General features: G+C 42.5%; 1 protein-coding gene and 1 long non-coding RNA gene across 4 annotated transcripts; one reads left to right on the top strand and one right to left on the bottom strand.

Moving 5' to 3' along the window:
• Positions 1-2,740: 2,740 nt before the first annotated feature.
• PBLD (phenazine biosynthesis like protein domain containing) lies at positions 2,741-23,672 on the bottom strand. 3 transcript variants are annotated; one of them, XM_044386122.3, is made up of 10 exons: positions 23,531-23,619; positions 15,280-15,332; positions 13,587-13,686; positions 13,113-13,211; positions 10,374-10,483; positions 10,258-10,287; positions 7,812-7,900; positions 7,371-7,552; positions 4,712-4,774; positions 2,741-3,642 (listed from the first exon to the last, which is right to left on the bottom strand). In XM_044386122.3, the coding sequence occupies exons 3-10, from the start codon at positions 13,669-13,671 to the stop codon at positions 3,530-3,532; spliced, it is 771 nt and encodes a 256-aa protein (XP_044242057.2). In that variant the 5' UTR covers positions 13,672-13,686; positions 15,280-15,332; positions 23,531-23,619; the 3' UTR covers positions 2,741-3,529. The 3 variants fall into 3 exon arrangements, with proteins under 3 accessions (XP_044242057.2, XP_026360107.2, XP_044242056.2); XM_026504322.4 differs by lacking the exon at positions 15,280-15,332 and having other exon boundaries at positions 7,371-7,549; positions 23,531-23,672; XM_044386121.3 differs by lacking the exon at positions 15,280-15,332 and having other exon boundaries at positions 23,531-23,668.
• On the top strand, positions 22,150-23,627 carry LOC130543077 (uncharacterized). The gene is made up of 2 exons (XR_008958093.1): positions 22,150-22,192; positions 23,331-23,627. It is a non-coding gene; the product is annotated as an uncharacterized LOC130543077 (long non-coding RNA).
• Positions 23,673-24,991: the final 1,319 nt, after the last annotated feature.

The raw sequence follows: 24,991 nt of genomic DNA, 5'->3' as shown, positions 1-24,991 counted from the left end.
CTCCCTGGCTGTGTCTATCTCTGTCAAATAAATAAATAAAATCTTTAAAAAAAATTTTTGTCATCTCGGTTTCTGCAGGTCAGGAATTTGGCACAGCTTAGGCTGGTGCCTCTGGTTCAGGGTCTCAGAAGGCTGAGTCAAGGTGTCAGGGGCATCCGAGCCTTGGCGGGCTAGAGGGTCTGTCTCCAAGCCCATTCAGGTGGCTGTTCACCAGCCTCTCCTTAAGGCAGTTCACAAGGGGCAGCTGACTTCTCACAGAGCAAGTGATGAGAGAGAAAGACACACACACATACACACACACACACACACACACACATACACACACACACACACACACACACACACACACACACACACACATCTACCAAAACATAAAATGCCGTTTTTTATAACTTAATCTCAGAAGTAACATACCGTCACTGCTGAATATTCTTTTGGTCATGCAGACCAACCCTGGTGAAACGTGGGAGCGACTGCACAAGGGTCTGAGCACAGAGGGTGGGATTGTTGAGATCCATTTTGGAGGCAAGCTACCATATGTGGTACATAAGGCAAAAACTGAGTGCTGTCCAAATTATCCTTGAAAATCCTGTAAATAACCTATAAAGCACAGTAGACTGATATCCTAGTGCACAAGCCCAATACTGCCAGGTTTTTCTCTAGGGCTGGAACACTTCACTGTTTTGTTGAGGGCTAGATAAAGTTGTTGGCTTGAATTAGGGACAGTGGTCGTTCCAAAAATAAATGTATTTAAACCTAAAATCACATTTGGCCAAGCCATGAGCATATATAATTAAATTCAAGTAAATTAAATGCATTATGATGGGATTCTAACACATTGTTGAAGTGGGAAATCTTACATCTTGATGACATCTGCCATTTAGGTCCATTTTGCTGACTCTCCTCGTTTCAGCTCCACAGTCATGAAGCCACTTTCTGATTATAATTTAGCTTCCCAAACAGATGTGCAAATGGAGAGAAAATGCTCTGATCTAATCCATTCTGTGATTACACTTCTCATTGTAAAATAAAAAATCTGTATTCTGGCTCTATACATCAGTCTCTGTGCACTAGTTAAATGTGAATCTGTACCTGAAAGATAGATTTGCTCTCGGTACATTTACATAATAGGCTTCTGAGCCTGCACCCCTGAGCCCCTGGACTGGGATGAATTTACCCAAGTAATGTCAGCCTAGGGGGTACTGTCTGAATGGCCTGAAAATCTCCTCCAGGTGTGGCAGCTATATTTACCATATGCAGAATATATCCATGAGCTCCCCCACGTTTCTCAGTTCCCTTGCTCTTAAATGGGGGTATACGACACCTATCGCTTCTGAGCCAAACAGAGTGAGATTTCCACACATTCTTTCCTCCTGCTGCAGCAACCATGGAGGCCACATGTTGAAATAGCAGAGGGCAAAATGAGCCTGGGCCTCTCATGACCATGGAACAAAACTGCCCTGCTCATATCAACAAAAAACTCTCTCTGCACAGTATGCTAATTCTAGAAGCTCTTTGCTCCTGCTGCCCACAGATGCCATTTCATTTCTTCTTATTTATCTGTTTAGGTATGCCTCTCCTGCCCCCATCCCTGCTTCCGTGGCTGCTACTTCTGAGCACCATGGCCCGTACAACCCCTCAACTTTTGACCAGGTCAACAGAGTAAACACAATAAGTATGATCAGTGCCCTGACTCTTCTGACTCAACTGCTCATTTCTAAATGGACAATTTTTTTTAAGTCACTTATAAAAGTGAACAAAAATTTAAAAATACAGGATGAAGGGGCCCCTCGGTGACTCAGTCAGTTAAGCGTCTGCTTTCAGCTCAGGTCATGATCTTAGGGTCCTGGGATCGAGTCCTGAATCAGGCTCCCTACTCAGTGGGGTGTCTGCTTCTCCCTCTTCCTCTGACCCTCCCCACCTCCCACCCCGCTCACGCTCTCCCTCTATCAAAAAAAATAAATAAAAATCTTTAAAAATATAGGATGAAAATTCAACTCAGATGTTTCCAATAGCAACTTTCATGCAAAAAAAGAACTCAAAGTCACCTCAGGGACTTGTATCCCAAAAATATGTATTAAGAACTTAGAAGAAAATTAAGAGTATGCTTATCGTGATGAGCACTGAGTAATGTATAGAATTGTTAGTCACTATATTGCACACCTGAAACTAATATAACACTGTATATTAATTATACTGGAATGTTTAAAATAAATAATTTTTAAAAAGAACTTAGCATACATTGGGGAGATAAAATTCAGACCCTTTCAACTATGCATTTATATAAAATCATTCATACAATTCAGTTCAAGGTGGAGAAAACCTTGCACTTTGTGAAAACCGCCCAGTGAGTCTCACCCTCGGTGTCATGACCCACTGATGTGTTGGGAGAAGCTGTGAGGTGTGTGGCAGGTCATTGGTAACTCATTAAATTAAAGCCCTGAAGCCCATGAATTTTTACTTCATTGCAAATTAGGGGAAACACAAGATCACTGCTAGAAGAAGTTCACTGTCACATGTCTTAGCAAAAATAAATAAAAATAGAAAACATGGTAGCAGTAAGGTGACAAAAATTGGGACACTACTGGAATTTCTAACTGATTAGCTTGCAGTTTCTGGGATGGCTGAGAATTGTCATCGATGAGATCGCCTTAAAAAAAACATTGTTAATGACTTGAAAAAGTCCCCATCCCAACATCAATTATATGATTCAACCTTACAGATTTAACTGAATTCAAAGTGACATTAGAACCAATTTTATTAAGGTAAGAGAAGAATGCCTTTTAAGTTATCACTCTAAAGCTATACATCAAGATAAAGATATTATATTTCTTTTAGTGTTTAGTTTTATTATCACACTAAATACACATACATTTTTTGAAATTTCTGGGTGTTTTGTATTCTGTTATATATCCTGGTTTTTAGTTATTGAACATGAGTGTGTTCCAATAAGGGAAATACTTTTTCAGGTGCTTTAAAATGACTCCCAGTCTTACCCCGACACACATATGAACAGCTGTCACCTTTTTCTCTTCATGACCCGTCTTTGTCCATATACATTCATATTGTCCACAGGCATAACACAACATTGCTAACATTTTGTAGTCTGCTGTAATTCCCTTTCTTCGTATTATGTCATGAGATATTTTTCAGTATTTCCACATAGTTACTGGGTCTTTTTAATGGCTACGAAATAGTCTATCAGATACTCACACCTAAGTTTAAATGGTTTGATCTTACTCCTCATAAATGTGCCCCTCATTCTGTGATTGGTAGTCAGAATCAAAGGTGACAACATTGTTCTTTGTTATTGGTTACTTCTATTTCAAATACACTCATGGGCAGAGCCAAAACTCCGTTAATTAATTAGTCAGGAAGCATGATGAAATTTCCCTTAATATGTCTTCATTTTCCTATTTCTAACATGAGGATGAACTGAGCTGCTATGCAAGTTTGGTAAAGGCCGCTTACATTTCTTTTTATACAGAAAATACTTATTCAAAATCTTAGCATCGAACCACAACCACCTCTAGGCTGTTAGTGTGCCCTCCAAAACAACAGCAGTGGCACCCCTAATGTCAACCCGTCCATCAGGACGCAGTGACATCTCCAGTTCTCCTCCTCGGCGGGAACACTGAAAGGCTAAAGAAAACATAAAACAAGTCATGCATTAATATTGTTCATTTTCACCCTTTCTAATTCACAGAACGTAGTGAAAGACCTCTTCTTATAAGCTCCAGAACCCTCCCAACTCAGTTGAAAGAATAAATTCCGTCCTCTATCCATAGCACTGCCCAGCCTGCCCTGTTCTCCAGAGGACCGAGGGAGCACAAACACAGTTTCTTCTCTTCTCTTCCTGAGTCATTTCCTCTGTCACTTCCCGTAATGTCCCAGACACACCCCGCCCATAGCTTCCTCCCCACTTCTGTCTAGGAGTAAGTGAGGACCTGTGATAAGATAGAGGCATGGACTAGAAGTCTAAAAGGATAAAGAGGGGTGATCCTGGCCCTCCTGAGAGAGCCCCATCTTTCCAGGTCTGAAGGACAAATGGAGCTTGTTCACCCATGTGCTTATCAAGCAACCACACATGTCAGGCAAATGAGAGGCACAGCCCCTGCCTTCCTGGGGCTCAGTGTGCAGGGGAGAGACTAGGCTCACCAAAGAGAGACCGGCCAACCTGCTATCCCCAAATCAGAGTCACAGAGGCCTGACCCTCCCACTAGGTAAGACCTCCATCCTGGAGGGTCAGATTCCTACTTTGATTATAGGGACTGTGTAGCCTCCATTGGCTGAAATCTATTTCCTCTCCCCCCTCCCCAAGTCATTAGGGCACTTGGTTCAAAAGCAACATGTTTGATTCAATCCTGTGACGGGCAATGGCAATAAGGAACTTTGGCCATCATCCCATCTCAACTTGTCACATTCTAAATAACCTCACTGGGCCAAAGTTATATAGCTGGTTAATTTTATTCAACAAACATTTCTTGGGCACTTACTGTATTAGAATTGTGTCCCTATGTTGGGAGGAACAGGGGTAGAAGATATTCTGAGTAGAGGATTCAGGGTGAAGGAATTTAAACCCTTTCATTTTCATATGGGTGATATATGACATTTTATTGCATCTTCAAGTCAATAGTACATATGAGAAGGAATGCTAGCTTAAAGTTACCAAGTTTTTAAAAAAATGAAAAAACAACAAAAACTGCCCTACCACGCATGTCTTTCTTCCCCAGTTGCTGGGACCAGTAGCTGCTGAGAACAGCATGTGCAGACCCTTAAAAGAAATAAAAAGTTATGATACAAAAACAGGGGTGACATTGTGGTACATTTATAAGCAGTCACTATCCAGTTTGACTAAACCTTAGATGACTTCGTCATTATGTTGGGCATGACCACAGCAGAGTGTGGAATGATGAATGAACACAGAAAGGAAGACACAGAATTTATGGGTAAGTTCCTCCAAACAAAGTAACTGCTATGCTTTACAGTTTCTGAAGGCCGAATTAACCTGCAGGGGGGTTTTCCTAATGTTTTAATTTGAGTCTAGTTGACACACAATGTTACATTAGTTTCGGGTGTACAACACAGTGATTAAACTTCTCTGCATGTTATGCTGTGCCCACACAAGTGTAGCTACCATCCGTCGCCATACAAAGCTATTATGATATTGCTGACTATATTCCCTGTGCTGTGCTTTTAATTATTGTGGTTTATTCATTCCATAATGGGAAGCCTGTACCTCCCACACCCCATCACCTTTTTCACCCATCCCCTGACCCCCTTCCCCCTGGGAACCATCAGTTTGTTCTCTGTATTTATAGGTCTGATTCTGCTTTTTGTTTCTTCATTTGTTTTGCTTCTTAGATTCCACATATGGGTGAAATCATATGGTATTTGTCTTTCTCAGTCTGACATATTTCACTTAGCACAATACCTCTAGGTCCATCCATGTTGTTGCAAATCTCATTCCTTTTTATGGTTGCATAATATTCTAGTGTGGGGGTGTGTGTGTGTGTATACACATCACATCTTCTTTATCCATTCCTCTATCAATGGACATTTGGGTTGCTTCCATACCTGGGCTATGGTACAGAATGCTGCAATAAACATAGAGGTGTATATATCTTTTTGAATTAATTAAACTGCAGGTTTTGATTCTTGTCCAATCAGTTCATTGTCAGCCCATGGTAGGAAGATCTAGGCTTCACCTAAATCTTTCTCTATCTTTTAAGGGAAATAGCTCCTTCCTCCTAGGATGAACATGCAAGGAAAACTGAGAACTCTGACAAAAGGTTAAATTTTCCACCAAGCCAAAACTTTTAGGTTTTGAGTGCCAAAAGAACTTTCTTTTAGTGAGGCATTTTTTTTTTCACTCAATTGTGCCCTAGTTTTAGATCAGTGAATAGATATTAAAATGAAGAAACAAAATGTAAAGTAATAACTGATAGAAAAGTCTTTGGGGGAGAAAAGGATGGGGTTTTTTTCAGGCAAACTTCCTAAATATCATGGGAGGCCCACCTAGGGTGACCAGTCATCCCAGTTTGCCCAAGACTGCCCTGTTTTGAGCACCAAAGGTCCTGTATGCTGAGAAATCCCTCAGTCTCAAGCAAGCTGAGACGGTTGATCATCACTGAACTTCCCACTTTAGAAAAGCATTATTACAGGGGAAACACTTGCTCCCTGTACCAGTTAAAATCTTTGTGAAGCAGCTGTGCATGTGTAAATGCACTCGAAACTTCTTTTCCATGGGGGAGGGTCAAACTGTACCTGTTTGGGTGTCATTGGGCATTTTCCCGAGTCTTTAAGAAAAGTGCTTTGCTAAGCTTTGAAATACATGTGTTTTGTTTCTCAGAGAGTAACTAAGTCAAAGTCCTGAAACCATCTGAGCCTCTGTCTTCTGTTCAGAGCAGGAGCTTCAGAAGTTCCTTCCAGCCTCCTTCTGCCCTGGCCACCATCCCATCCACCAGCCTCCTCCATCAAGCACTCCTCCCTTTTTCTGCACAGCCCACTCTTCTCTAAGAGGATGAAAAGGGGAAGCTTCACATTCTTGCCCATCTTAGATTTCATCCCTCTGCTTCTGGCTGATAGATCTTGAATCCCCATGTTCCCAAAGCCATCCCACCCACTTTGGGGGGCAGTTCTGGGAACGCTATTCCTGTCCGTAGTTCCCACCTACAACCCAGGAGTTCCTATTTAGGTGCCAATGATCACGCAGGCTGATCATTGAAAAAAACAAAAAAGGCTTTGTGACTATAGTGGACTTCGGCCCCTGAATTTTGCAAATGGCAAATCTGGAAGTGTTGGCTCAGGGAACCAGTTCTGTCATTATTATTAAAATAGCTAATAGTTATCAGGCACTTCTCGTGCCAGGCACTGCGCTAAGCATTTACCATGCATTGTTTTTACATAACCCTATGAAGTATTATTCATATTTTATAGAGGAGGGAATAGAAACTTTATTTTTTTATTTGTTAGTTTTTAATTAAATTCTAGTTAGTTAACATAGAGTGTAATATTGGTTTCAGGAGTAGCATTCAGTGATTCATCACTTTCATGTAACACCCAGTGCTCATCACAACAAGGGGAATAGAAACTTTAAAAACTTAACTTATTTTCCCAAGGTCAACAGCTAGGCAGCTAGGAGGCAAATCCAGGCTGTTGAACGTGAAGGTTTAACCCTGCTGTACTGCCTCCGTAGTTCAGTGGTTTTCACATGAGACTTCAGAGAAGGAATAGGGTAGGGGGAGATTGGGAAACAAAAACAGCTCAAAACCCAAACAACCTGAAGGGTCATGTGAAGGGCACTTAAAGAGCTATTTGTTACCTTCCTCCACTGTTGAACCGTCCCCAGGACCCAAGTCAAAAAGTACCTGTTACGGGGTCTTCGGCCACACCAACCCACGGCGCGAAGTATCTGGAGTAAAAGTCAAACGCTGGGGTCTGCCCCCCAGGCTCTCCTTTAAGGGTGAGAATGAGCCCTTTCACCTTCCCTGTGCTTTCCACCTGCGGCAGATCCTGTGTGTTCACCTTCAGGTTCTCCAGGAATGACCTGCTTCATAAATGGGATGCATTAGGACAAACCCAGACCACTACACAGACTCTGGGAAGCCAGCGAGGGTGCAGCTTTTGCCCAAACAGCTCAGCAGGAGGGGAGGAGGGGTCAAGTGGAGTATCTTCCTCCCGGGGAACAAAACTCTCTGATGCATCAGTCATGGTTTGACTGGACCTAGCACAGCCAGACAAAGCCAGGGCTATAAATCTGGGTTCTCAGCCCTCCCCAAAGTGCTGCTAAAGCCAAAAATCTTGTTTACCTCTTGTAAGTATCACTGAGCCGGACAAGGAGTTTTCGGGTATCTGGAGAATAGCACATGTCTTGGACCCGGGTATCACCTATGGCAGTCTGTGGACACAGACCAAAAACCCCTCAGGAGTGCGCCCTGGGCCAAATCATCGATCTTCTGCATGGGGAACAGCCTCTCAGGGGCATCTCCTGAGTGCCGGGCACACCCAATGTCTCCAATCCCGAGTTGTAGCTCAGTTTCAGGACTCCAGGGGCTGCCCAAGGAAGGCCAGTTTTCTGAAGACCAGAGACCTTTAAGGGGGTTGAGCTCATCTTCTGAGAGCAGAAGACAGGCATTGTTCACAAGTATTACCATGTGCCTCGACACGCTAATCCTTCAAATGGGCATTTTCCTCACAAATAAGGAGGAAGACTTAGAGAGGCCCAGGGACACACACACACACACAAACACACACACACACACACACCCCTTGACCCAGGTCTGAGGGGCCCTGGAGTCAAAGCTCTGAGTCACTATTGTCTACTGTCTGTAGAAATGGGGGCCTCAGGCCCACCTCTTAGTACCGTTGTGAGGATTAAATGAAATAATACATGTGGAGTCCCAGCAGCAGGAGCTAGAAGGTTCTACATGGCAAGGACTCGGGGCCAGCAGTCTGAATGGAACTGGGGACTGGACCACTCATCTTAATGCCGCTCTGCTCGGCAAGCCCTGTTTTCACGTAGACTGTATGCTGCAGATCAGTAACGTAGCAGCATTTCCTAGAGGTACCCGGATTCACCCTTTACCTGAGACTGTGCATAGTCTTGCTAACACCCTGGAACATTCTGTGTCTGTGTGTTTGTTGACTTGGAGTGCTGAGGGGCTGATGAGCAGGGGAAGCCCCTCCAACTCACCCTTTGGCACCACCACTGCCTGTAGGCAGAGCAGATGAGAATTACATTGTAGTTGTCTGGCTATCATTAGGTGGCTTCAGGTTCTCTAACCTTCTTTAGGGACTAAGATGCTCCGGGTCCCAAATCCAAGACTCCCTCCGCTTTGGGTGGTGCCTCGATAGTCTGCCCCTGTGACCACAGCTGAACAATGTCCCTCCCTCTGGAAATGGAAAGACTTGCAGCCAGACCCCATCTGTTCTCAGGGCCTTCCAGTTTCTCCAAGGGGTCATTCAGCCCTCCTCTGCATGAATTCTGATGTCAATTTTAAAGTCTAATTCTCAGCTGGGAATCATGACCAGTTTCTAGGAAGACAAAATAACAACACTCAGGATAAATAACCCTCTGGCATCCCCACTTTACAAATGCTGACCCTGAGGCTTAGAGACACCATGTTAAGTTCTTTCCACCATGAACAAGGTCTGTACTGTGAATATTGTTCGTTTTCTTGTCCACATGCTTAAAGTAGTTCATTTATGAATTTGGCTTGTCTTCCAAAACCCAAGGCATGGGTGGCGCTGAGTGTAAAATCGAAATCTGTAAGGCTTGCTTCGACTCTTTGAAAACATAGATAATGCAAGACGCTAAAGAGATTATAAATGTTGTAGTTGAAAATTCACCGAGAAACACCCCAGTGGTACCCACAATAAGCCATTTAGTGAGAATTGATTTTCTCACCGCAGCCCTTGCCCTCGTCCTGACCAGGCCCTTTCGTCTCTACAGACTAAGAACTGGGTTGTCCAGTGCTGCCCTCTGGAATCCCCATAGGACGACTGTAGCGCCTTCCTCACCCTGACAGTATTAAGTGAGAAAATGCATGTGAAGAGCTTACCGCGTGGTACTGCCCAGGGGCTACTCTCAAAAATGTTCATTAGCATGATCGTTATTATTGTTCTGAAGACCCACCCCTACCTAGATCTCTTGAGGAAGCCAGGCTGTGAATCTTGCCTTCTCTATCAAGCTGCCCAGGCTTTCCTGCCCTCCTCCATCAAAGCACAGCCCCTCACCTCAGCCTCATTCTCCACCACAGAAATCGGGGCACCCTGCCCCGCTGTTTCCATTGCTTTCACGCTTGGCCCACCACACAGCAGTCTCTCCTCCCCCTCATGGAGGCTAATGCTGGCCATGAAGAGCCAGAGACAACTGTTCAGGCTTCTCACCAAATAGATTCAACATTATAATTCACACCTCAAATGCACCATGCACTTTTCATCCAAGCTTAGGCTGGAACGCTTATACTGATAGAAGGCCTGTCTTTGGGGGTCGTATGGTACTGAATTTTTTTTTTTAAGATTTTATTTATTTATTCATGAGAGACAGAGAGAATAGAAAGAGGCAGAGGGAGAAGCAGGCTCCCCGCAGAGCAGGGAGCGTGATGCGGGACTCAATCCCAGGACCTGAGCTGAAGGCAGACACTAAACCGACTGAGCCACCCAAGCACCCCCAAACGGTACTGAATCATTGTGTTCAAACAACATATGACACAAACATATTACACAAACTTAGGTTTAGTTCTTTTCACCAACCTTTATCAAGTCCTCCACTTCATGGAAATCCTAGATGGGGAAGAAAGACAAGACCATTGTAAGGTCCGAAAGCTGTCAGTTAATATGGTTCGTGGCAATAGTTATAAAGAGCTGACCTGGGGGTGGGCAGGATAAAGAGGTAGATCCAGGATAATACCGTCCTCTGCTCTTCTGGCCTTCAGTTCCCCACTCAGAGTGACAAAGGTTAGAGTGCTATTCACGTTTTCTTGCCAAAAAAAAAAAAAAAAGTGTCTTACTTTGACAATTAGAAAACTCTTTGAAAGGAAATCAAGAAATAGGAAAATAAATGTTGTTCTATATTTGCACATCTGTTTTGATCACTATAGTGTTGTCCCTGGCAATGCTGCCTTTCCGTGTAAGGAGAGGTTCGGGTTTGGGTTCCTGGGATCCAGGGTAGAGACAGCCCTCACCAACTTCTCTCTTGAGAACCAAGAACGTAACTGATTGGGCCTGACATCATACTGCAGGGCTTCAAATGCCAGCTCCTTTATGCTGACTAACTGTGCCCTTGAGCAAATTATTTAACCTCCTTAAGCCTCAATTTCCTCATCAATAAAATGGGGTATTAATTAAACCTACCTCATAGGGATTAAATAGTGTTTTCTAATGCAGATTTTTAAATATCCACCTACAATACTAGATTGTTACAAATAATACTAGTCTAAAATATGCCAAGGGGATGACAAATAGAATATACAAATTATGGACAGTCTACTAGAAACAAATCGAGCTTACCCTAAATAAACCAAGCTACACATGAATTTTTTGTTTAAAGATTGAACCACAAATGCTGGTATACTAGTCCTTAATGTTACTGATACAACTTGGACCACCTCAATGAACTCAACGTGGGGAACATTTTTAGTGAAAACAAAGATCTGTGACCTAATTCTTTACTCTCCCTTAATATTTCTGTAAAACTTAACCCTGTCTAAAAGGTAAGGAAATTTGGCATTTTGATTAACTTTCACTGAATATAAAATGTATACTCTAAAACCCAAAGTTTAATTTTTCTCATTATAATTGGTGGAAGACATCATTATTTGCAAAGCGTTTTTTCATACTTTATCTTATCTAACCTTAAGACCACCCTGTGGGGTGATCCATCTGAAGGCTATTGTTCCAGATCTCTGCCTCACACCAAACAATGTGGGGTGTTCAAAAAGCACTCAATCCAACTTCAGTAAAATCTTTTTTTCGAGACTGAGTTCCTAAGCCATAGTTCAGGTTATTCGCCTGCCCTCATTCTTGTCCGCTATCCACAAAAACCAAAATTATCTTGTTAAGACATATAGTGGATTACATTATAGAGGGTCCTCAGTGTTATCTCCTCCCAGTTATCCCCAGGAAACTCCAGCCACTCCAGGTACACAGACTACACCTCAGGAGTTTTGCATTTGCTGCTGCCTCTGCCCAAATACTCCTCCTCCCACTCAAATTCTTTGCACACATGGCTTCCTAGTCTTCAGCCTGAAGATCCCCTTCTCTAGTGGACGCTGCTGTCTGGCATTTCAACCTTGCCCTGTGAAGGCCAGGACTAGGTGAGGCAGGGAAACACAGAGGCAAGCATTTAAGGAGGCGCCTACTCTCAGGCACAGCCCAAAGCCTTGATTGTCTCCCCCTTTATGCAGCCATGTCCCAGCTGCAGGGGGTGCTGGGGACTGACAGCTCTCAGCTGAGTCCCACTCTGCGAATCACCCTTGGTGAGTAGAGCTACTTTACCCAAAGTCAGGCTGCTTTTCTGGGCATTAGAGGCTGGTCAGTGGAGAGTATAAAGGCCTGAACCTTTGTTTCTATCTGGAACTTGGAACTATACTACTTGAAGGATCTCCCTGTGGATTTGGCCTAGGCCTGTCTTTGTTGCTACCACTTGCAGTTCTACATGTCCCTCTGTTCTATTCTGCTTTCTTTACTCCCCTACCAATATTGACTCCAAGAACACTGCCTGCAATTCTCCCCGCATACAATGTGCTTCCCAGGGGAACTTGCCCTATAACACCTCCCCGTACCCTCCCCATCTAAGTCACTCCCCAGAGAACCTCCTTTTCCAACGCTGCTCTCCCCACAGTTACCCTCTGCCATATCGTCCTGTTTATTTCCTTGTTTAACTTTCTGTTTGTTGTCTAGACCTATTCACGGCTGCTTCCATCTCCACTTTTAGGGCATTTCCAGGCGTCTCTCCTCAGCCTCATTCCCACAGAGCCCTGATCTTTATTATACTAAATGTAGCAAGACGAAAACTGGTACAGCATCATCTCTTCACAAGGGAAATGTAGATAGTCGGGGCTCATGAATCTTTAAACTTTAGAGTAAAGAAGCTCTTGTGAGGGACATTTGGCTGGCTCAGACCATAGAGTATGTGACTCTTGATCTTGGGGTCGTGAGTTCAAGCCCCATGTTGAGCATAGAGTTTACTTAAAAAAAAAAGAGAGAGAGCAAGAACAAGAACAAGAAGAAGAACCCTTGTGAAATGAATCTCAATGTGGTTAGGGACAAATCCGGAGCAAAATGTGCCTTATGGTTCCCCAATACTACGTCATGTGAGACGCCTATTATGTCTTGCAAGCTCCCCTCCTGTGTTGGTCAGAGACCAGAGAGCTCCTGCTCAAAATAAAATGGCATTCTGGGGAACAACGACCATAGCTTTCCAACAGGCCCAGCACATATTCAGAAAGGCCAAAGTTTCGGGGGCTATATTTGTTTCAGCGTCATGGGCATGAATAGACTCTGTAATGTCTTGATACCACTGACTTTGATTCATCACAAAGAGTGAGAATTTTTAAAAATACTTGCTCTTTGCTCAGTGACGGGTTCATAAAAGAAAATCACATTACTTATTTTGTCAAACAACACAGCTGCAGAAGCCAGGGTAGCGTGGCCGCAGAGAGGAACCTCACTCGCCGGCGTGAACCACCTTAATCCAAAGCAGGAACCTTCAGAGGAGGAAAAGCCAAAGAGAGATGAGATCATTCCCAAACAAGTGGGTCACAAACTTTTCGTTTTCTTATTCTTTTCTAAATATTACACTAGCATGATTAATAGGGGAAACGCATTGTGAAGGAGTCAAGTCTGAAGTCTAGGCCAGCATCCTAAGGCTCCCCGGTGCCAGATCTGGAGCTGAAGCATTCAAATTACCCAACACCTGCTCCCCCAGATGAACTGAAAACCAAATCAGAATCTCCCCGCCTTCTCTCCTGTCTGCATGCAAATAGTCAGTGGGCATTTCTCTGAAATATCGTTCCCCCCACTGGAAAAGCAGCTTCTGGTACCGTTCAAGAATGGCTTAAAAAAAAAAAAAGCATATTTACTTTGTGTAAAGTTGTCAGTTGGGTGCAGTTTTCGGATAAAAGCCGTTTCAGAGAGGTTCATTTCTCTTGCAATTTTTTGATGCATGTCTTCATCCAATTTCTAAATTAGAAACAAAAGTTTATTGAGACTCCAGAAACACAAATCAGACTTCCTTGGACAGCAACTGCCATTAGTTAATAACACAGCTTATTAATACTAAAAGTTACATGCCTAAAAGGAAATACTTGCCAAGAAGTCAGGACACTTTTATAAAGATTGTTTCTCGGAAATCTATGCTTGTAGCACTTTATGAAGAGCTGTAGATGCACAAGGCTGGAACAGACTGGAAAACCTACTGGCCCTGTCTTTCATCAGATTATTTTCTAGTCTACCTGAGAGCATGTGCTCTCTTCTAAACAGTCTCCACAAAGGGAAACTCCACAATCTCCCTTTCTTGTTGGATAAAAATATCCTCAGCATCCACTCTGGGTAGGCTGGCCCATTCTGCTCCCTTCTATATCCCTTTTATGAGTCAGGCCTCAGGCTAGAGGTCACTTCCTCCAGGAAGACTTCCAGACTGCTCTGTCTAAAGGCTTTGTCTCCTCCCAGTGGTTAGACCACCTGAATTCACCCAGTGTGTCCCTTCATTGTCTGTCCCCCAACATCTGACTTTATGAGGGCATACAATGTGCTATCTTGCTTTTTTCTGACTTATACCTTGTATTCATCCCAGAATGGTAGGAGCTCAAGAAACATTTGCTGGAAGAATACATTATTCACTCCGTCTTCATTTTTACTTTTTTTGTGTGTGTAAGCTCTATGCCCAACATGGGGCGTGAACTCACGACCCTGAGATCAAGAGTCACATGCTCTACCGACTGAGCCAGCCAGGCACCCCACTTCATCTTCATCTTTAAAACCTTCAGTATAGATATTTTAATCCACTTGCATATAAAGAAATCAAACACAGAGAGGTTGTGTAATATCCTAAGGTCACAATATGCCAAATAAATGGTAGAGTGGTTAGGAATGTGGGCTTTGTAAATGGTGACGTCCAGTAAATCTAGAGGAAAGGTATACGGATGTTCATTGTACCATTCTCAAAACTTTTCTGTAAGTTTTTAATTTTTCAAAATAAATGGTTAAAAAATAATTTGAACTTGTATCCTGGGTCAGGTCCTAGTAGCAGTGCAAGAGTGAGCGAGTCACTTAATCTCATGGAGCCTCAGTTTCCACACCTTTAAAATGAGGACAACAGCACTTAGCTGAAAGAGTTCCTGTAGAGACACACAAATACATATATATACATACACACACATTCCTCTTAACTCAAGAAAAAAAATGGGTCAGAAATATGAGTTTTCCTTTAGAGAATGAAAATCGAATTTTTAATCCACAAATACTCACTGGTTAGATTTTGAATTCTAAAGAAGTCTCAAGACAAATGCACTCACTTTTGCTTTGGCCAAATTTACTATTCTTGAGCCCCCGAAACCCAGAAATAAGATTTATAACTTTATACTAATAAATTCATAATTCACTTATCTGACTTTTGCGAGTTAAACACCCATCATCTTTTAGTTGATTCAAATTCTTTTGAAACACTTTCCACATACACGTATATGGCATATATGGCGCAAAACAGTGGTTATTGTGAGAAATCAGTCATGATTTTTAAACTATCAGCTGATACAAAAATCCTAGCGGACTTACTAAGGTTTTCTTAGAGGGACACTGTCTTCAAAATCTATAGACGCTCTGTAGTCCTAGAGAGAGAGAAATGACTTAAGAAATTGATATTTATTGTCTGAAAACCCAAACGTAACACAATGGCTTTGTGTTTTATTTAACACTTTTCTGTCAAAAGATTAAATCCAGTCATGCGTGTTAAGTGCTCATCACAGTGCCTAACACATAGCACGTACTTGGTGAATGTTAGCTTTGATTTTGAGTGGCTCGAAACCCATGCTTTAACCAGCCACGCCACTCTGCCTCCCATAGCAAAGACAGACTATTATTATCCCTGTAGCACACTGCAGACGGGAGAACCAATGTCTATCAGTTAAGACGGAGTCCGCAGCGTTTGGAAGGGAAAGCAGCAATCACTCAATTCCCAAGTGCTGTGCCAAACCGGCAGCATCAGCACCACTACCGAGAGAATGTGTTAGAAATGCAGAGTCTCGGGCCCCACCCCGGACCTTCTGAATCAGAATTTTTCTTTCTTTCTTCTTCCTTCCTTCCTTTCTTTCTTTCTTTCTTTCTTTCTTTCTTTCTTTCTTTCTTCTTTCTTTTTTTTTTACTAGATTTCTAGGTGATCCACGTGCATATCAAAGTTTGAGAAGCCCTGGTGGTTACGATACGAACCCATGTTCAAGGGGCTTAGCATCTTGCGGAGAATCAGCAACAGTGGGCAACACCTGAGAGTATGTAATTGAGACACATAGATTTTGACAAAAAGTACTCTAGAACTTTGAAGATGAAGCTGTGAGGTGGACTTAGGAAAAGAGCATATTTTGGTGAGCTGGAGAGGAGAATGCGGGCAAAGTGCTTTGTGTTGGAGATGCTTCTTAGGAAAGTCACTTGACCTCACTTCTATTCTCCTTCTGTTAAATCTTTGACACTCTAGGATTCTGCGAGCCGAGGTAAGGAGAATTAGGATGGTAGGAATGAAGTGGCATGAACACCTGTCACACCCGTGGGCCTGGGGAGTGAGCAGTCCCCCCCTGAGTAGAGGGGCTGGGGTCTGTGGGACGTCCCAGCCAACCAGGCAACAATGTTAAGAAGCACTTCTCTCGGCTTATTGGAAACCGGCCCGCATGCCTGGGCGTACAACACCTGAGAAACTGGGGGCCAATTAATTCCCCACTACAGAGTCTGCAGTCACAGGCGTCGGTGGGGATTGAAGGGCTGATAAAGAAAAGCCCGCGTTGGTCTTTCTGGATTTGCCGCGGTGGCTGCAGAAACTTCCGGTGCCTGCCTGTCCTTCCTCTGATCTGGCCAAACTCCTTATCCTCGTCCTTCCTTTCCTTGTCTCTTGTTTCCCTCCACCTTTAGGACAAGAGTCTCAAAAAACATTAAAGCATCCTACATTGTAGCCAAGCTCACCATCTATTGTTAACGGATTTCTTTGCAAATGGGCTTTTTTGCACACCGGCTGGAATACACACTTCACTGACCATCAGCTCTTCTGTCCTCTCTACATTGGTGTATTGTACCAATTGCCATTTGAATTTCTGCAACTGTAGTTTATGTCCCAGAACACTCAAAATGCACTTGCTATTTGCCTGAGGGACCAGACACGCCATAGAAAGTTTAATAGCAGCCCTCCTCGATATGCACGACAGGCAGCCGAATTTCTATGCTGGAGCCAAAGGTCAAGATAATGGTGAATCATTAGAAGGCTAAAGTTGCTGCAACTTTGGGAGCTTGAGAAACAAAAAGACTGCAATCATGCAAAAAAATGAATTTTTGTTCCAATTTTTTCATTTTACACTAAAGTTGTTTATTTTCAAATGCAGCACGTAACAGTCACACACCAACAACTGTGAATTCTCTTGCTTTAATATCCATTTCCCTTTGGCGATCTCATGAGTCAAATTTCTGACAGCGAAGACAGAGCCATGTTTGTTTTTCTGAGTTCCAGTGTGCTGCATTGGGACGCTAAGCTTTCATCACCATATGGCCCACAAACATTAATGAGAAAATCAGAGCAAAGTTTTAAAATACTCCCATCTTGTGGCAGTTTGGAAATATGACAGCCTAAACATGCCGGTCCTGTCTTTGTTCATTTGTCCCTCTGCTGTAGATAGATCCCAGCAAAGGAAATGCACTTGGATACGGAAAGTTCTAAATCATCCAGGAAGAAATGGGAGATTCCTTCTGAAGCACTTGGATTTCCTATTTTGAAGTGATGTCCATACAATGCAGCACTCAAACTGTAGGCAGTCTTCAGTTGTTCCTGATGATTCTTGTGGGTGCCTCGTCTCTCCAGCTCCATCATAGAACCCAAAGCTCATACTCACTTTGCATAGCCTGCCCATCTCAACTTACCAACGACAATAAAAGATCAGTAGTTGTTAGTCAGCTAGAATTCTTAGAAAGAGATCTTGCCATAATTTAATTAATAGATTTACTTTCACTCAACAGATAGCTATGTAGTGCCTCTCGTTTGCTAAGCCACGTGTCATGGAATAAGTTAGAAGAGGTTAAGATGTCATAGAATGTGCAGTCTAGTGAGGAAGAGAGCCATTGAATGAATTACAACAAGAGCAACACATGCTACCAACTGGGAAGTAAGGGGTGCCATGGGAGAACATAAAAGGGGAGGACATCTAGTCTGGCAGTAAGTATGATGAGTTAAAAGCATGGGATCTGCAGTCAGGCAGACCTGTGGTGGGATCCTGAAGTCAGCCATCTAGGTAATTACTTAACTTTCCTCGGCCTCTGTCTTCTCATCTATAAAATGGGGATGATACTAATAATAAGACCTAATCTTAGGGGTGCCTGGGTGGCTCAGTCAGTTTAGAATCTGACTCTTGATCTCAGGGTCGTGAGTTTAAGCCCTGCACTGGGCTCCATGCTGGGCGTGGAGCCTAGTTTAAAATAAAAATTTTTTAAAAGGACCTTCTCTTAAAGTAGATGTAAGGGTTACATGAGATAATATATAAAAAGCAATTTAGCACAGTATCTGGCTGAACTTGCCTGAAGTCATTGCTCCCATAGCCATGGCTGAGAGTTATATTCTAGAAGCCAGTGAAAGAAATTCCCACATCAGCATCTCCCCCTCCCTTGTATTGCTCTTTTCCCTCAAATACTGGGCAAGAGAAAACCTTCAGTGCCCTGGAAAAATCTTCTCCGCACTCTTCATCATGCCTTTTTTGGGGCATAAAAATGAGATATAACTTTGGAACACCTTAGAAATCGTAGGAGCCTCTGACCCAGTGTAGGCACGCAGAGCCAGTGATCCTCTAAGGAAAGGCACCAAGTTGGGAAATGGCCACTGCATCATGAGCTTCCCCAAATGAGTTAAAGCACAAACTGAACACAGCATTGCTATATACTCGTTTTTCCTTAAATACAAAACAGACCAAGCTGCAAAGAGGCTTTTTTTTTTTTTAAAGGGTTTTGTTACCCTCTAAATTTAACCAGGAAAACTGGAAAGCAAGTTAGTTTAGGAACTAAAACTAGGCATTCCTCTTTAAAAGTGCAAAGCCAATCCTCCTTCCTGTCACTGGAAATGATTGGGTTAGTATTTCAAACAATAAAAATGCATAGATATGAATATTATATTTGATCCTGGCACAGTGTCCAGCACATGGTACGTAGCCAGTAAATGTCAGCTGGATGGGAGTGCATGCATACACGAGACACGCAGCACTGTTGTTCTTATGGATAACTGCAACAGGAAAACCCAAGAATAAGGCGCTGTTTAGAAGAGATCCTCTGAGGGCCACCTGGGTGGCTCAGTTGGTTAAGTGTCCAATTTTTGGTTTTGGTTCAGGTCATGACCTCAGGTTTGTGAGATCAAGCCCCACCTCAGGCTCCACGCTCAGTACTGAGTCTGCTTGAAGATTCTCTCTCTCCCTCTGCCCCTTGCCCTGCTCATGCTCTGTGAATGAATGAATAGATAGATAAATTTTAAATAAAATCAGTCTTTAGAAAAGATCCTCTGACACAGTCGTTCTGGGGGGGGGCAATTTTTAATTGTCCTGACAGGGGGCGAAGGGAAGACTGCTGCCATCTAGTGGGCAGAGGCCAAGGATACTGCCAACATTGCCCACGACGGCCTCACACAACAAAGAACTACCCAGTCCAGAGTATCAATACCCGCTGTTGAGAAGCCCCTCCCTAAACACACACCTACACGTGCATGTGCACATATGCACAACAGCAAGAACAGCAAAACAAAACAACTTGAGGCTTTGTTAGAACATGAAGAATAAATACGGGCTCCCTACCCCTGTTGTTATGTTATTTTCAGTAATTAAGTCTGATTGGCAGAAAAATAAACAACATATCACCCCTTAGCGCTACCCCAGCCCTCTGACCTATTCAAGTAGTTGGCCATGAGTTCCTGTAGTCTTTACATAGCTGTCAAAGTAATATATCTATTTTATTTTAAAAATATAAAAATATTTTCTGGGGGCACCTGGGTGGCTCAGTCAGTTAAGCATCTGCCTTCGGCTCAGGTCATGATCCCAGGATCCTGGGATTAAGCTCCGCATTGAGCCCCGCATTGTGCCCTGCATTGCATCGGGCTCCCTGTTCAGTGGGGAGCCTGCTTCTCCCTCTCCCTCTCTTCCCCTGTTTCTGCTCTCTCGTTCAGTCTTCCTCTACCTCAAATAAATAAAATATTTAATCATAAAATAAAATAAAAATAAATAAAATATTGTTTCTAGAGGAGCCTAGTGGCTCTAATTCTTGGTATTGGCTCAGGTGTTGGCATGACCTCACAGTTGTGGGGTGGATCCCCACGTCGGGCTATGCGCTCAGTGCAGAGTCTGCTTCAGATTCTCTTTCCCTCTCCCTCCTGCTCGCTCTCTCTCTCAAATAAATACATAAAATATATTTTTTTAAATATTGCTTCTAAGGGCACCTGGGTGGTGCAGTCGGTTAAGCATCCAACTCTTGATTTCGGCTCAGGTCATGATCTCAGGATTGTGAGACTAAGCCCTGCACTGGGCTCCATGCTTGACATGGAGCCTGCTTAAGAGTCTCTCTCTCTCTCTCTCTCCCTCTGCCCCTCCTCCCCTAAAAAAATTTTTTTTAAGATTTTATTTATTTATTTGAGAAAGAGAAAGAGAGCACACAGAGGGAGAGTGAGGGGGAGAAGCAGACTCCCCACTGAGCAGGGAGCCCAATGCAATTCAGGGCGCAATGCGGGGCTCTGTGTGGAGCTCGGTCCCAGGACCCTGGGATCATGACCTGAGCAGAAGGCAGATGCTTAACCTGCTGATCCACCCAGGTGCCCTCCAAAATTTTTTTAAAATATTGTTTCTATACATTTTCCGTACCTCTCCATGATCTTTGTTGTCAAATCGATTGTCAGGCATTTGAGGACACCATCAATTTTTTAAGGTTTTAAATATTTTTTTTCAAATATCTGTTCCATGTTTCATTTAACCCTTAATTTGCTTTTATTTTCAGCTAATGTACAGTGTTATAAGTTACTCATGTGAAAATTTTAAAAAATGGACTTGTCTAGAAAAGAAAACAAACTTTAGAATAGTCTAGAAGCTCTTGGAATGGTGCGACCCAGAATTTTTTACTCTCCTTACTTCCAGAAGTCTTCTATTAAAAAAAGAAGTCTCTTTTTTCAAGTATTCAAACAGCTCAAAGTGCAATTGCCTTGTCTTAAGTCTGTCCACCAAGTTTTTTTTGTGATTAGTCTCATCTTGGTCAAATTTTCGAATAATTTTAAACAAAACGAAACAAAAAAGAATATTCCTCTGAAGCCCTTCGCTTAAAACCTGAGGTAGTTTCTCCTCCGTAAAGTCCAACATTGTTCTGTTCTCTGAGTCCCTGTTGTACCTGGTACCATGAAATCTTTTAGCCTCTATGGTAACTATTGAATAATCATTGGGTTTACAAGTCTGTTTCTCTCACTAGACCTTGAGCTCCTTGAGGGCAGGCAAACTTACTAATCTTTGTACTTCCTATCCGTATCCCAAAGTCTGGCTTGTGGTAGATGTCAATAAATACTTGTAGAATATGGTAATGATAGGCTAAACACCTCCTGAACTGTGGGCAACATTATGAGGTTTAGCACTTACTTGTCTCTGATATTTTCCTGAGTTTACCTGTGTTCTCTCCAGGCGTTTCAAGCATCCACTGTGTCCAGCCATGGGCAAAAGAGTCCAAGGGCATAAACTACAATATATACTTCCATTAGAATTTTTATTGGTTATGAGTTGGGGAAATGCCAAATTAGTCTCCGGGAGAACAGGATTCTCACATCCACAGAATCGAAAACTAGTGAATTATTCTTTAGATTATCTATTCAGTTGTCCCTAACAAGCCACCAAATTAGTCTGGTACCAATGATCCAAAGCCCAGAAGTGAATTGGGAGACTCTTCACAGAACATTCGTGAATCATGGACTTCCTTATTTTCTTTCTCTTTCTTCCATTCTTACTGAAGAAGATCGCTTTGAACTATGCGGAGTTCTTTGCTTAAATTTTTACATCCTAGTTTTTCCAAATATATAAATAACACATAAAATATATTTGAAGAGAGAGAAAGGCTCTGGTGTGCAGTGAGTGTACTGGAAGTAAAAGGAATACGTTGAAGACTAATGCTAATTCTTGTCATCTGGCGAAAATTGAGTATGTAAATTGCTTGAAACTATTTTCAGAACTCTTCAAGAATACTACATGGAGACATGCAACAAATATACTAAGACTCTTGACAAGCAGTTTCAGTCATTTCCACATTTCTTTGACACGAAGTTGTTTGCCAGCTTGTTTCTAAACAAAGTTCACGATGTAGAATCTGGTTGTTAATCATTCTCTCACTAATCCTCCCAAGCTCTTGTGTTACTTGATAAAGCCTATTAACTTTATTGCTTTCCGCATTTTACGGTTGGAAAATGCCAGCTGCAAGGTTGCATAATGAATATATTCTTAAGGTAAGATAAGGACTCTTCACCATTTTGCTGCTCTGCTTGGGGGAGAAAATAAGTGTACAAGGGTTCCACCAACAATCTTCACCCATCTCAGTAAAACCCCAGCCACTCATCTTGAGAGCTCACTAGAATCAGTTGGGGAACTTTAAAGAACAGTGCTGCCTGGGTCCCACCCCCAGAGATTCTTGGGTGATTTTCATGTGCAGCTTGACATTCACTGCACTTGAAGTCCCTAACACACACTTTGCCCAAACTAGTACAACTGCTTACTGTGTTTCTGGAATAATTCTCAGATAATCTACCCTTGAACTAACTGCTCTGAGTGGAAGGTCTCCTTGGCTTGTTTCCTAATAGTCAGGTACCAACACAAAGCACCTAAGGTCAATGAATATTTAACTATTCTGTTAATACTTATCCTAATCGAAAGCCTTCCCCCCCCTTTTTTTTAAGTAGGCTCCATGCCCAGCACGGAGCCCCACCGGGGCTTGAACTCATGACCCTGAGATCAACACCTGAGCTGAGATCAAGAGTCAGACACTTAACCAACTGAGCCACCCAGGTGCCCCTCAAAAGCCATTTTTAAAATGAGACTTTCAGGAAACAAAGTTCTCCCTATATTAGAGCTTAATTCCTTCCTTCTACTTACTAACTTAATTCCTTGCAAAATGTTTTTCGCTTGGTCCTGAAAAGAATTTCTAATTGTCTGAAATAGGTAAGGTTAAAGATATTCAGCTAAAATCTTTTATGTTGGGGCGCCTGGGTGGCACAGCGGTTGAGTGTCTGCCTTCAACTCAGGGCGTGATCCCGGCGTTCTGGGATCGAGCCCCACATCAGGCTCCTCTGCTATGAGCCTGCTTCTTCCTCTCCCACTCCCCCTGCTTGTGTTCCCTCTCTCGCTGGCTGTCTCTATCTCTGTCGAATAAATAAATAAATAAATCTTTAAAAAAAAATAAATAAATAAAATAAAATCTTTTATGTTAAATATAATATCAGCCATGTCCAGTCACATAAAACTCGTATAATTTCATTCACCTTCACAATTAGTGCTCACTAAATGAAAGCCTGATAGCTAACAAAGGGCTCTCTGTATCTTTTTTTAATTGGTTTTAGTTCTTCCTTAAATAAATCTCTATTTTTCCAGACTTAAAGAATCTGGATGCAAGCATTCTCATCATATGGTTTGGTCAAAATCAACTTGCAGACATGAACATTGCTGATATCATTTGACATAGAACACAAACCAAAGACAAACAGGTCGGTCTGATTTTTTTTTAATAGGAAATATTTGGTTCTCCAGGAATCTAGAACTTCAGGTACTACACTTCAAAACCAAGTACTTACATTTTCTAGGAGGCAAACAGCAGCAGGATTCCCATGAAATGCTTTTGCTGTAAAGGCATCTACTACAAAAACAGGGAGCTTCATGTTTCTTGCTCTCAGAATTGCTGGGAGCCTGCTCTACTTCTACTCGGTGCAACAAGTCAGGACGTTAATGTTTTACTTGGTGTACAGAAGCCACCAACAACCCAGGTCAAGCAATGACACCTACATTTAAGATAGGTAACCCCCTAATATTTAGGTCTCTAAATTGACCTTGTTTTAAAATGCTGGATGAATAGGATATTTGATTTTCAAATTTTGTATTGTGGTTTTTACTATATGTATACTTAGGAATATAATCATATCATTTCTTGGAGTAGCCATACTAGCTTAGGTTATGTTTTTAATGAAGTGCCTGAAATGTAAAAGGGGACATGTTGCAGAATTTCTTTCCCTTCAGTGCCAGCGGTTCTTGGTCACGCTGCATGAAGAATGAAGAGGTAGATAAGACGAAGAGTGGTGGGCCGCAAAGCAAAGTTTATTGAGTGATAGTAGAGAGCTCCTGAAGAGGGAAGGGACCCGAGAGGGTTGCCACTGGAGTTTCTAAGTCTAGGAGTTTTAGGGGCTTATTGGCTCTGTTTTAATCTGATTAACCCTCCAGATGCCTGTTACCCAATCAGGTTTTTGTCATCTACCTATCACATGGGAAAGGGTGGAGGGCTCCTTCCAGGGAGGTGTAAAATACTTTATTTTTATTTTTTAATTCAACTAATTAATATACAGTGTATTATTAGTTTCAGAGGTAGAGGTCAGTGATTCATTAGTCTTATATAACACCCAGTGCTCATTACATCTCATGCCCTCCTTAATGGCCGTCACCCAGTTACCCCATCCCTCCACCTGCCTCCCCTCCAGCAACCCTGTTTGTTTCCTATGATTAAGAGTCTCTTATGGTTTGTCTCCCTCTCTGATTTTGTCTTTTATTTTTTTCTTCTCTTCCCCTATCATGCTCTGTTTTGTTTCTATAAATTCCACATATCAGTGAGATCATATGATAATTGTCTTTCTCTGATTAACTTATTTCGCTTAGCATAATACCCTCTAGTTCCATCCACGTCATTGCAAATGGCAAGATTGCAATTTTTTTGATGACTGAGTAGTATTCTATTGTATATATATATATACCACATCTTTATCCATTCAACTGTTGATCGACATCTGGGCTCTTTCCATAGTTTGGCTATTGTGGACATTGCTGCTATAAACATTGGGGTGCAGGTGCCCCTTTGGATCACTATGTTTGTATTTGGGGTAAATACCCAGTAGTGCAATTGCTGGGTCATAGGGTAACTCTATTTTCAACTTTTTGAGGAACGTCCATACTGTTTTCCAGAGTGGCTGCACCAGCTTGCATTCCCACCAACAGTGTAAGAGGGTTCCCCTTTCTCTGCATCTTCGCCAACATCTATTTCTGACTTGTTA

The sequence above is a fragment of the Ursus arctos genome, unplaced genomic scaffold (genome assembly GCF_023065955.2).
Source record: "Ursus arctos isolate Adak ecotype North America unplaced genomic scaffold, UrsArc2.0 scaffold_7, whole genome shotgun sequence".
Taxonomy (NCBI): domain Eukaryota; kingdom Metazoa; phylum Chordata; class Mammalia; order Carnivora; family Ursidae; genus Ursus; species Ursus arctos.
Note: the sequence above shows the minus strand (reverse complement) of the source record. Positions and strands in the feature narration are given on the sequence as shown.

Bases quoted from the DNA above. Each gene is read 5' to 3' on its own strand.
- PBLD (XM_044386121.3), bottom strand. From the start codon at position 23,614: ATGAAGCTCCCTGTTTTTGTAGTAGATGCCTTTACAGCAAAAGCATTT. The intron at 7,553-7,811 runs GTAAACAAGATT...CCATTTATGAAG, and splicing joins CTCAGTGATACTTACAAGAG to CAGGTCATTCCTGGAGAACC. The intron at 3,643-4,711 runs GTAGGGCAGTTT...TGTTTTCTTTAG, and splicing joins GGGGAAGAAAGACATGCGTG to CCTTTCAGTGTTCCCGCCGA.